At 45.9% G+C, this 13,969-nt stretch overlaps 1 protein-coding gene across 1 annotated transcript in view; it reads left to right on the top strand.

The window, feature by feature from the left end:
* The window catches only part of kifl (kinesin family-like), a 205,785-nt gene that overhangs the window by 55,208 nt on the left and 136,608 nt on the right, over positions 1-13,969 (top strand). The window contains exons 7-8 of the mRNA XM_085962276.1: positions 955-1,047; positions 4,220-4,280. Of these exons, the coding sequence (XP_085818402.1) occupies positions 955-1,047; positions 4,220-4,280 (154 nt within the window). The remainder of the gene's footprint in view (positions 1-954; positions 1,048-4,219; positions 4,281-13,969) is intronic.

The raw sequence follows: 13,969 nt of genomic DNA on the forward strand, positions 1-13,969 counted from the left end.
TCGCCAAGGCTTCTTCGGCAGCACCTCCCAAACCTGCGACCTCTTCCACCTAGAAGGACAAGGGTAGCAGGCGCATGGGAACACCACCACCTCCAAGTTCCCCTCCAAGTCATACACCATCCTGACTTAGAAGAATATCGCTGATCCTTCATTGTCACTGGGTCAAAATCCTGGAACTCCCTACCTAACAGCAATGTGGGAGTACTTTCACCACACAGACTGCAGCAGTTCAAGGCGGTGGCTCACCACCACCGTCTCAAGGGCAATTAGGGATGGGCAATAAATGCTGGCCTTGCCAGCATTGCCCACATCCCACAAACAAATTTTTTAAAATGATGAAATGCTGCCCACTACCCTTCTCCACGATGTCTTTGGAATAAAACTTTGAGGACAATTTTGACTTTGTGCAATAGTGTAAAATGGGTAACTGCAAATCGGCAGTCTTTTTACATCTCTCCCGATTTATATTTCCATTGAAATCACCTGTTTTGCACTATCACACAAAGTCAAGATCTACCCCTGCAAGTGAATGGATGGAAAGTCCAACACAAAGGTTTGCGAAAAGGTTGGTCTGCACCTTCTAAATAGGATTTTACAGATTACACTGCAATAAGTTGTTTTGCAGAAAACTTACATGTGGCCGCCTTACAGAATGGGGGGTGGCTGACATTTCCCTGGAATTGGTACCTAATGCTTCATTTAGCAGTATCCCAGGGCAGGAGGGCTTAGCCCCATGTGGCATGGGAACCTCCCCCCCCGATAATAAGTAAAACAGGTGACCTCCCAGTGACCCTGCATTATCCAGTCAGGCCGGCGGTAGATGTCACCAGCAGGCGCAATCATTACATAATTGGCCAGATTACACCCCAAAAGATTTTCTGCCCCAAAGTAGATTTTGTCCATTATAAAATAAATTGAAGTTTATTAATCTGTTACTTTATTAAATAATTCTAGCATTTAAAGAATGAAAATAACCAACTGATCCAAGAAAAGACTGATGTCCACGTCCAAAATAAACAAGAATATGAGAAGTGGGAGAATGAGAAGGTAAAATATTACTGTAAACTGCAGCAAAATGTGTACCTGATTCAAGCAGATAAATTCAACCTATCAGATCGCTTCCCTTTCATTGTACAGAGCTTCTGGACCACATATAATATCTGAACATGAAACCATATTCCAAATATATGTTTTCCAATTATCTGGTTTTTATTCCTATTTTCATGCCTTTTTTATGTTATCAAGGTGTCAGAGGTGCTGGGGACTAGAATACTTTTATAATCGTCAGACAACAAAGTGCATGTTAATTTCTATCATACTTAAGAAAGTTGGCTGGAGACAAAGCTAGCTTTTCTATCCATTAGCGATGAATGAACAAGAAACTAGCTTGCAGTTAGCTGAACAGAATGACACTGTCATCAATCTGCTAACTCCACTAGTCTGCAACTTTGCACTGTAGCTCAGGGATGTTAGTAGTGAGATCTCCTTTGAACATACTGATGAATTATTTGGGGATTTTTTTCAAGCAGCTTTGAGAGAAGCTGCAGCGGAGTTCTTGCACCATCTAATGGACGAGTTTTATCGAAATGTCTCTCCTAAAGTTATTCACATGGACATAGAAAATTACAGAAAGGGAATGGCCCAGATTTTGTGGTGGTAATGACGGTGAACTGTCAGCATTCGGCATCATTACCATGATGAAACTGACCATAACTTCAGGATTTGGTGCATGCGCATCTAAATCCGGAAATCCTGAAGTTGCGGTCAGTCATTCACTACTTCAACACAGGCTGCGTTGTGGAACTCCCCATAGTGGCAATCAGTGAAATCAGTTGAACTGATGAAAACTTAAGCGGTTCTGATCTAATTACGATATTAAACACCCCATTAAAAGTTAATCCTTGCTGGAATAGGTGTAACTGGGGTTTTAATGGTATATTGACTGCTGAACAAACAACTGTTCTGGCCCTGAAAAATAAATTTTATATTTGTCGAATGTTGAATTTTCCCATTATGATAGAAAATTACTAGATTAAAAAAAATGTTTAATAAAAACTTTTTAAAATTCATTCACGGGATGTGGGCATCACTGGCAAGGCCAGCATTTATTGCCCATCCCTACTTGCCCTTGAGAAGGTGGTGGTGAGCCGCCTTCTTGAACTGCTGCAGTCCATGTGGTGATAGCAGTTTGGTACAACTCAGAGGGCTGTTAAGAGTCAACCACATTGCTGTGGGTTTGGAGTCACATATAAGCCAGACCAGGTAAGGACAAGAGATTTCCTTCCCTAAAGGACAATAGTGAACCAGAAGGTTTTTACGATAATCCAGTAGTTTCATGGTCACCATGAAAAACTTTGTTTATGATATTTCAGCTTTTACTGTAACCCCATAATTATGTTCCAGCCTTTATTTCGCTCTCTGTAAAATTGTTAAAAAGTTAATTGAATCAGTGCTTTTTATTTCCTGGTTTGCTGTCTCTGAGATTTCTTTAATGTGATTTGCTGCTTAGATAGCTTGATGACATCACTGCTGCATCGCGCTGGGGATACCCTTTTGACAGCGCTACAATCAATGTAACGTCAAAAAAGTTTAAGTTTAAGCCACAGAGATTGCAAGATCTTTGTGGGCAGCTTTCTTTGTGGTCAGCAGTGATTGCCATTGCTTCACCGCTAACTCCAAATTTTTTGTTTAACAGGCGGCTAATCTGATATCAACTATTTTACACCCCTGCTGAAGTTGAAAGTTCTGCCCAAAGTTTTTTGTAAAAGGGCATTGAGATTAAAGATAGTTAAAATACTAATGAATTAGGCTTTGATGTTATTTCCCTGAAGATTATAAACAATAAGCAATCAATAAATGCCTCACACACATTGTGTTTGGAGGTCACTGGTCCTGGCCACTCAGCATGGGATGTCTGGCATGAGCCCTTCCCTTGTGTTTTGGACACAGCGAGATTAAAATACAAAGACATTCACTGTCAGTCAGGTTTTTAAACAGAAAACTGTAGCGGCACATCTTTACAAGGCTCAGAAGATTAGAATGCAGGAGGGCAGTTAGAAATTATTTTGTTTCATTCAAGCAAGATGATTCATTGATGTGGGGAAACATAGTATATATTTTTTTGTATTATTACATAAAGGCAAGTTGTACTGATTGAATTATGTGAATCTGATCATAAATGTTGCTCTATATGTTAACTTGATATGAAATGAAATAGCTTATTGATTCATATCTTGCTTTGTCTTACCAAACGTGTTCTCGGTTCTTCTTTGAAATTATTGGATAGGCATATCAGGGCACATGCAAAAGTTTCGTTCAAATTACAAGGGAATTCTATTGTTACATCCCTGGGTTATACTATTTTGGGCAGTATGGGCACACTATGGGAGTGACTAGCATTAGTCTAGCCAAGAGAATAAGGCAAGGTCATAAACTTGTAATACTATTTAAAATATATATTTAATTTTATTTGATTTTCTAAAAATAAAAATTATGTTAATCACTTGTATGTTCAGGTAAATTTTTCATTAATGTTGGAAAATTGATTAACCATTTTGAAATGAAGAATTTTAATGTTTGAGAGTTCTTTGCTGTGAAGTATCCCACTGACATTCAATTTCATATGTAATGTTTTAATACCTTGGGGGCGATGTTCAACTTTTGCCCAAAACAGACGCAAAGTTGGCAGAGCGGCCATGTAATCCGCCCAAACCAGTGTTGGAATGCCCAAACCAATTTTGGGTTCAGGCCTCATTTAAATGCCACCAGCAAGCTGCCAGTGTCGAACAGGGGACTCACAAGGGCTGGGAGCAGGCTGGGGATTTTTTGTGGGCCCAGTTGAAAATCATATTCCTTGAGTCCTGTTTGCATTGATAACCTAGCTTGCTTTATATGAGTTACTATTCCTTTAATTATTCAATGCAATGTAACCACTTTAGATAGAATTGTTTTAACGAAAAATCATACATTTTTAGAAAGTCCTGTGTAATTGCATCATAGTGCATGATAATGAATCATAATTATTATGCAAATTATATTAATTGATTCATTAATCATTGTGCACTAATTCATTATGGCTGTGTTTAACTCACAATGCAGTTTGAATTAGTTATATCAAAAGTAGCTATTTGGTATCATTAGTAACTGGAGAGTAATATTGCTACAGAATGGATGTTTCCAACTTAAAGTATTACATGAACAGTAACTTTTTATTTTATAGACTGAAATTCTGGAAGGATTTTCTCATAAGTTGGATCTGCTCCACACACATCAGACTTCAAGTAAGCACTGATAGCATTAAAAGACAACTGTACTGACCGCGCTAGACCTGCTCCTATCTCGTTATCCAGCAAGTTAAACACTTATTCAAAATAATTCCTCGTGAAGCCGTTTGCTGTTTGAAGCTTTATTGAACAAATTTGTGAAACTGTTAACAAAGACAAAGTATGTTTTGTACATAAACTGAGTACTATACATTCAACATTACATAAGATATAAACATATTTACAACAGTAGAATAGACTAACTAACTAACACTTGGATTCACTTCTGTAACTATCAAATATTAACCTTTTATAAACATAGTATTATCAAAATACTACTCTGACAACGTTGCTATTATGCTAACAAACAAAGATACTCACAGATATTGCGCTTGGCCTAACATATGAAATCAGATTACATTGGATTGTGAAACCCTCATGGAATTCTCCATTACTCGGTTCAGGTTCTTCCTGGAATTCCACTTCCTGGGATTTCACTTCCTGGGTCACACAGGAAGAAAGGTAGAGAGGTAAAATGACCTCTCACAGGAAGAAAGGTAGAAAGGTCAAATGACCTCTGCTTCATACAAACTGCTAACACGATAACCACCACCAGAGGGTGCTATCTGCATATAAAATGGTTCATCAGTCCAGAACATCACTGCTATACAATAGCTACCATCCAGAGGGTGCTATCTGCATGTAAAATGTCCAGAACAACAACAATGGTTGTTAATTGTGTTTTTTTTTAATGAACAAACCTATTCTCAACTGCATCTGATTTAAAATTTGGCCAAAAGGATTCATTTTAAAATCCTGCATTATTTTTATAAGAATCCTTAGAGGAGTTTAAAATAGGATACAGTATTTAATATGATAAATTATGAAGAGCGTATTGTCTTAATTGCATTTGTATATTTTTGCTTTATACTCTGTAGATATAACTATTTAACTTTAATAACCTGGGTGAAATCATTTTAGAAAAATTGTTTGTGATTATTCATACATAGTACAGTATACACTAACCTCTATTTCCTAATAATTCGCAATTGTTATTTTTTGCTTGATAAATTAGCAGTAATCTTTAATCCTTAATATGTTAGTTATGATGCATCAACTGTAAAGACTGTTCTGGCTATCAATGTCTTCTATTACACCTGCAACCAGCAACAAAACTGAAAATGGACTAAAATTCCCTTCCTTTTATTTGCTACATGATATATTGTCAAAACTAATGGTTTCATGGGAGTGATTTCAAGCCATTAATCTCCGAGTCTTCACCCCAGCTCTCACCAGCCTAATATCCCCTAGAGGACCAATCTCCTGCTCCTTCAACTCCCTCCCCACCTAACTCCTAAATATGCACATAACTCTCTTGCCACAATGTTCGCTGATATCATTATGACTCCTTTTGATCAGCCACCATTTCTCTCCTTTTCAAAACTGCCATCATGATTACCTCCTCAAAAAACCTATCCTTGACCTTTCTATCTGCTCCAACTACAACCCATATTTAACATCCCTTTCTTTCCCAGGTCCTTGAATGCATTACTGCCACCTAGTTCCATGATAACTTCTTCCAAAATTCCCTCTTTGAATCCCATAATCTAGCTTTCACCCTGCCACAATACAGAGATCACCTTAGTTAAATTCACTAATGACATCCTCTGACTTTGGCACATTATCCTTCTTTGTCCTCTGTGATCTCTCTGTGGCACAACACAATTAATCGCTCTATTCTACTCCACCATTTTCCCTCTGTGGTCTACCACTGAGGAACACCCACCCATGGTTCCACTCCTATTGATCCCAGCAAAACCAGCACATCTCCAGCAATAGTTTTTCCTCCTGCAGCTACATAGTTACCTCCAGAGTGCCCCATGATTTAATCCTTGGCCTCCTCTTCTATCTTTACATGCTGCCCCAGGTTACATTATCTGTGAACATTGGGTCAGTTTTCATATGTATGCTGACAACACACTTCTCTAGCTTTCAGCCACCACCCTTGATTTCACAACCACTTCTGTTTTTGACAGACTACTACATCAAATTGTGGATGAGCCAGAAAATTTTCCAGTTGAGCATCTGGAAAACCAAAGTCATCTTAATCGGTTCCTATAAAAATCTTTATCCACTGAATCCCTTATCCACACTTTCCTTACCTCAAGATTTGACTTGTTGAAAGCACTTCTTGCCAGCTTCTGACCTTCTCCCCACAAAAACTCCAACTTATCCAAAACTCTGCCATCCATATCCTGTCTCACAATAAGTCCTAATCACACATCATCCATTTCTCATATCGACTCCGACTTCTGCTGGCCCCTTATCTCCCAACTCATTGAATGCAATATCCTTGTCCTTGTTTATGAATCCCCCTGTGGTCTTTTCCTGCCCACCTCTGCAATTTCCACCAGCTCTACATCTCAATCTGCACCATCTGATCCTACCTCCTCTCCTCCTTCAGTGGCAGACACTTCAGCCGCCTCAGCCCTAATCTTTGGAGCTCCCACCCCAAAAGCCTCTCTATATCCTTTCCCACTTTAAAAAAACCTTCTCAACACACATCTCTTCAACCAAGCTTCTGGTCACCTCTCTTAACCCTCTTGCAGAGGTTTAGTACCTGTTCCTCTACTCCTCTCCAAAGCATCTTTCTATATTAAATGTCTGCATCTGTTATAGACTAATTGATAGAGATGAATTGCTATTACCTGTATTAGTCAATAACTCCTTTATTGTTGTATCATGCGACCACCAGAATGGTAGAAAGTGAATTAGATGGACCTTGGTCTTTCTTCATCTAGCAATTCCTATGTTCCTACTATGTAAAGACAAATTGTTGCACCCTACAGTCCTCTAACTCTGGACTACTGCGCATCTCTCTCAGGCCACAATTTCACCAGCAGAGGCGGGTTTGCGGCGGAAGAGGTAGTTGGCGGTTTCCGGTCCCGTTCCCGGCTGCAGCCACTCTGTAAAAAGGATTTTCCATTAATAGGGCTTGTTAAGCCTGCCCTGCGGGGTTCCCAGCCAATGAAAAGGAAGCGGGTCTGGTGATGTCATTTGATGACGCGTCATCAGCCAGTTTCCTTAAAGGGACCATGCCAAATTCATTTTGACAGTTGTGCTGTAAGTGTTCTGCAGCATTGAAGTGCTGCAAACACTGACAAGCACTGCACTAAGGTACACGTCTGCACCCAGGCTTTTGCATGCACGCAGGGAGGTTCTCTTCCCTTCCAAGGGCAGAAGAGACCTCCCCAGTACACCAACGCAGCCTGGTTGCACATTGTACAGGAGGGCAAAAGCAGGGATGTTGTCAGGAGTACCTGGCTGCAGTGGCGCAAACCTTTCAATGATCTCAGTAGATCACAAAACGTTACTGCAAAGCCACACTCAACCTCATTCTGCAGTGCCACTCATCACATCCCCATAACTCTGCCTTCACCACCCTACTCCTGCACATCCTTACTCACACCAACTTACCTTGCACCTCCACCCATCCCTCTCTATCTACATAATCACTTCCCCATCTCACTAGCCACCTCTCACACTCACCCTCATCTTAGTGCAATCATACCAACTAACAACATACAAGGGTAGGCACTTGGGTGTTTTATGCAATGTTCATGTAAATTTTCTGTTAATGTGTTGTCAAACATTGAAATCTTTATTTTCAATACTTTGCCTTATTGTACAGCTCTGTGCTCACCTTTGGAAGTGTCTTAGAAACATAGAAACATAGAAAAATAGGAGCAGGAGTAGGCCATTCGTTCCCTTTGAGCCTGCTCTGCCATTCAATATGATCATGGCTGATCCTCTATCTTAATACCATATTCCCGCTCCCTCCCCATACCCCTTGATGCATTTTGTGTCTAGAAATCTATCTATCTCCTTCTTAAATATATTCAGTGACTTGGCCGCCACAGCCTTCTGTGGTAGAGAGTTCCACAGGTTCTGAGTGTTAGTGAGTTGCAGTGAATGTTGAGACATACCGGTATCCCCCGCAATGGTGATGAGTGTGAACATAATGGCTTGGTCAGTGTAGGAATGCTTTATGGTAATGGTGTGGGATGGTGTTAACCTGGCGCATCATGTGGCAGCCAGGGTGTACAGCGTCAAGTGCAGTAAATCTGGCCATGACCTCCCGGGCAGCAATGTGGTCGGGTGCTGATGCCCTGTGTCCTGTGCAGCATCAGGTGATTGCAGAGAAGGTTGGTATTGTTGTTGGTGATGTTGGTGTGCCTGGTGATGTTGGTGTTGGGGTTGATGGTGGAGGGATTCAGAGGACCAAGGTGAGATTTTTTCAAGGGCACCGATGTTGGAATAGATGGCAGCTGAAGTTGAGATGACAGAAGCGATCTGTCAATGGTGAAAGAGCTTGCTCCAAGGAGGTGACAGTAGATAGAGAGTTTACTCCAAACACTTCCTAACTGCATAAAGCTCAAAAGTGTCTTTCAAGTCCTGAAGGCTCAAGCTTCTGACATTGGAAAGTGACCAGCTGTGAAATGGTAGCTTTCATACCACTTTTGCAGCTGTCACCTATTCACAACAATCAGGAGACATAGAGAACCCGACCTACGTACCTGACGTGATCTCCGAACAACGTGAACCCCATTAAAAATGTGGTAAGATAGAAAAAGGCCTGCAAAATAGTAGTAAACAAGCACTTAACAAGCAGTTAAGCATCTTAAATGCCTCCCCCGCCGTTTGGTGTCGGGTCTGTTCTGAAATCGCAGACCCAACAATTTGGAAACTTGCATAGAGGTAGGTTCGCAGCGGGTTCCCAACCCACTATCAATCATTTTGATTTTGACAGCGGACCCGCCTCCAAACCCACAATCTGAGTGCTGGCAAAATTCAGCCTTCAGTGTTTCTTACCTGGTGGCACAGCATTCATTTCCTATCCTCTGGAACTCACTTCCTAACTCTTGATTAAATTACTAACAACTTTATTTTCAGTTTGTGGTAAACCACGTTCACTATCGTATCACTGTTAGTAGTTAGCACTGTTCACCACTGTTCGTTATAACTGTATCACTGACCACTATTGTATCACGGTACGAGGTCGCCTCTTGCCACACTGCTATACCTGGGATGACCACTGCCGACTCCGCCTTGGCTCCACCCACCAGGCCAGGTATAAAGGTGAGCGACTGGCTGGTATTCCTCCTGCTTGGATCGGATCACCCACGAGAGTGGGCTGTTATTTAGTCAATAAAAACCTTTAGTCACCTTCGTAACTCTTCGCCTTTTATTGGAGGAATTGATAGGTATATCAATTTTATTGACTAAATTTAATGATGTCCGACAACGAGTCACAACCGGCGGAGGAGCCACCAGCGCAGCTCCCAGGAGCACAGCCACACCAGCCAGCTTGGCTGCGAGCCCTCAGACCGCCGTACCTGGACCTGAACCCACGAGCAGCAAACTCAGCCGCAGACTTTAAACACTGGCTGGTCTGCTTCGAATCATACCTGAGAGAATCCAGCGTCCCTCAGGCATCCAAACTAAGTGTCCTGCAGGCACAACTGAGCCCGAGAGTATACACTCTCATCGAGGACATGACTACCTACGAGACCGCCATCAACCTGCTGAAACAGAAGTACCGGACCCCGGTAAACTACATGTACGCTAGGCACCTCCTAAGATCACGGCCGCAACAGCCAGGAGAATCAGTAGCCGAATTCTCACAGGCGCTATATGCACTCGCCAGGAACTGTGACTTTAAATCGGTGTCGGCAGCCGAAAATACTGAAGATAATATCCGCGACGCATTCCTGAAAGGCCTACGGTCCGAGTACTCACGGCAAAGACTGCTGGAAGCTAAAGACCTCAGCATGGAAAAAGCTGAAGCCCTCGCTATCTCCCTGGAAGTGGCCCACCAAGATCAGGAAGCATTCACCAGGTACTGCTCGCGACCCTGGGACTCGGGCCCGACCCCTACCACAGCACCCTTCCCAGCGCCGCCCCCGGGACCTACCTCTGCGTCGGCGTCCCGGACCCGACCGGCCCCGCCACCCCCGGCACCGGCCCCGACATCGGGCATCCGCGATCGGGCCGCCGGCTGTTTTTTTTGTGGCCAGGAGAAGCACCCGAGGTCGCGCTGCCCAGCCAAGAACTCCATATGTAAAACCTGCCTGAAGAAAGGCCACTTCTCCAAGGCCTGCAGGAGCGGATCCTCAGAGGCCAGCAGTGCCGCATGCGAACTATGGGGGCGGCCATCTTCGTTTAGGGCAACTGAGGCCAGCATCCCCACACATGAGTCATGGGGGCGGCCATCTTTGTTTAGGGCAACTGAGGCCAGCATCCCCACACATGAGTCATGGGGGCGGCCATCTTTGATTAAGGCAACCGACCCCAATAGTGCCTCATGGGGCCCTACCTCGTGGGAGACGCCATTTTACTCACCACGCCCGACCGCCTCGCCCGCAGATGACAACGACTCGCTCAGCTACACACTAGCTTCCGTCACCCTGGACCAAGCCCGCCCGCACCATCTGTCCAAGTCAATGATGGACATCAAAGTGAACGGCCACGCCACGACCTGCCTGTTCGACAGCGGAAGCACGGAGAGCTTCATCCACCCAGACACGGTGAGCCACTACTCCCTCTCTGTCCTACCAACGCGCAGCCGAATCTCGATGGCATCGAGGTCCCACGCCACGGACATCAGCGGCTACTGTGTCGTGACCCTGTCGGTTAAGGGCACGGAGTATAAAAACTTTAAACTCCTCGTCCTCCCCCATCTCTGCGCTGCCGTCCTACTAGGGCTGGACTTCCAATCCCACCTCCAAAGCGTAACCCTAGCATACGGTGGACCCCTCCCCCCACTCACAGTCAACAACCAGCAAACGTTAAACCGCCCACCGCGTAACACCTGCAGCCTCTCCACCCTCAAGGTCCCGCCACCCTCTCTGTTTGCTAACCTTACCCCTGACTGCAAACCCGTCGCTACCAAAAGCAGGCGGTATAGCGCCGGGGACAGAGCCTTCATTAGCTCTGAGGTGCGGCGCCTCCTGAAAGAGGGCATTATCGAGGGGAGCAGCAGCCCCTGGCGTGCCCAGGTCGTAGTCGTAAAGACCGGCGATAAAAACCGCCTGGTCATCGACTACAGCCAGACCATAAACAGATATACCCAGCTGGACGCATACCCCCTCCCCCGCATATCTGACATGGTCAATCAGATTGCACAGTATAAAGTATTCTCGACCATCGACCTGAAGTCGGCCTACCACCAACTCCCTATCCACCCTGAGGACCGCCAGTATACCGCCTTCGAGGCGAATGGGCGCCTATACCACTTCCTTAGGGTCCCCTTCGGTGTCACTAATGGGGTCTCGGTCTTCCAAAGGGAGATGGACCAGATGGTTGACCAGAACGAACTGCAGGCTACATTCCCCTACCTAGATAACGTCACTATCTGCGGCCGCGACCAGCAGGAACATGACGCGAATCTGGAGAAATTCCTCCGTACGGCCCAACGGCTGAACCTCACCTACAATAAGGAGAAATGCGTGTTTAACACCACGCGCCTTGCCATCCTCGGCTGCGTAGTGGAGAACGGAATCATCGGCCCCGACCCAGAAAGAATGCGCCCCCTCATGGAGCTACCCCTCCCCCACTGCCCTAAAGCACTTAGGAGAACCCTGGGGCTTTTCGCCTACTATGCCCAATGGGTACCCAATTACGCGGACAAAGCCAGACCCCTCCTGAAAGCCACTTCCTTCCCCCTCACGGAGGAGGCGTGCGCGGCCTTCTCCCTCATTAAGGGAGACATAGCCAAGGCCACGATGCACGCAGTGGACGAGTCCATCCCCTTCCAGGTGGAGAGCGACGCCTCCGACTTCGCCTTAGCCGCCACCCTAAACCAGGAGGGGAGGCCAGTGGCCTTCTTCTCAAGGACCCTACAGGGCCCCGAGATCCGACATTCGTCAGTCGAGAAAGAGGCCCAGGCGATCGTGGAGGCAGTACGGCGCTGGAGGCACTACCTGGCAGGCAAACGATTTACCCTCCTCACCGACCAGCGTTCGGTGGCTTTCATGTTTAATAACAAGCTGAAGGGCAAAATCAAGAATGACAAGATTTTGAGATGGAGAATCGAGCTCTCCACCTACGATTATGAGATCTTGTACCGGCCAGGCAAGCTGAACGAATCCCCTGATGCCCTTTCACGAATGACATGCGCCAGCGCGCATATCGATAGGCTTCAGACCCTCCACGACCAGCTCTGCCACCCCGGAGTCACCAGACTCTACCATTTCATTAAGGCCCGCAACCTGACCTACTCCATCGAGGAGGTCAGGACCATGACCAGGAACTGCCAGACCTGTGCGGAGTGCAAACCGCACTTCTATAGGCCGGACCGAGCAAGCCTGATCAAGGCCACCCGCCCCTTCGAGCGCCTGAGCATCGACTTTAAGGGGCCCCTCCCGTCCTCTGACCGTAATGTGTACTTCCTCAACATCGTTGATGAGTACTCCCGTTTCCCCTTTGCCTTCCCCTGCCCCGACATGACCAGTAGCACGGTCATTAAGTGCCTGAATGCCCTCTTCGCCTTGTTCGGGTTCCCGAACTATATACACAGCGACCGGGGCTCCTCCTTCATGAGCGAGGAACTCCGGCAATTCCTCCTAGAGAGAGGTATTGCAGCAAGCAGGACCACCAGCTACAACCCCAGAGGTAACGGTCAGGTGGAAAGAGAGAACGCGACGGTATGGAAGGCCGTCCTCTTAGCCTTAAAGTCTAAGGGCCTCCCAACCTCCCGCTGGCAAGAAGTCCTCCCGACAGCGCTGCACTCCATCCGGTCATTACTTTGCACGGCCACTAACACCACCCCCCATGAACGAATGTTCGTTTTCCCCAGGAAGTCGACTACGGGAACCACTCTACCAACCTGGCTGACCGCCCCGGGGCCGGTCTGGCTGCGGAAACACGTGAGGACCCATAAAACGGACCCCCTGGTCGAGAGGGTGAACCTCCTGCACGCCAACCCCCAGTACGCCTACGTGGCGTACCCAGACGGGCGGGAGGACACTGTCTCCCTACGAGACCTCGCACCCTCAGCCGATCCGGAAACACCGCCACCACCCCCCCCAACCTCAGTCCAGGTAGACGGCATGCCGGAACCCCACGAGCCCTCGCCGACCACGCAAACACCAGCATCAACACCGGATAAGGCACCAGCACCGGATAAGGCAACACCACCGCTGCGGCGATCGGAGAGGCTTACGAAGCCTCCGGACAGACTGACCTACCAGAATTGGTAGTACACTTCACCCCGCCGGACTTAATTCTAAACAAGGGGTGAATGTGGTAAACCACGTTCACTATCGTATCACTGTTAGTAGTTAGCACTGTTCACCACTGTTCGTTATAACTGTATCACTGACCACTATTGTATCACGGTACGAGGTCGCCTCTTGCCACACTGCTATACCTGGGATGACCACTGCCGACTCCGCCTTGGCTCCACCCACCAGGCCAGGTATAAAGGTGAGCGACTGGCTGGTATTCCTCCTGCTTGGATCGGATCACCCACGAGAGTGGGCTGTTATTTAGTCAATAAAAACCTTTAGTCACCTTCGTAACTCTTCGCCTTTTATTGGAGGAATTGATAGGTATATCACAGTTGTAAGATTAATGCTCCGCTGATCACTAAGATTTCTTGTGAATAAAATCTTAGAACAGGATTGGCTCAGATACAGAAAGTTAAT

Source organism: Somniosus microcephalus, chromosome 1 (assembly GCF_052327205.1).
Source record: "Somniosus microcephalus isolate GS21.2 chromosome 1, FLI_Smic_1.0, whole genome shotgun sequence".
Taxonomy (NCBI): domain Eukaryota; kingdom Metazoa; phylum Chordata; class Chondrichthyes; order Squaliformes; family Somniosidae; genus Somniosus; species Somniosus microcephalus.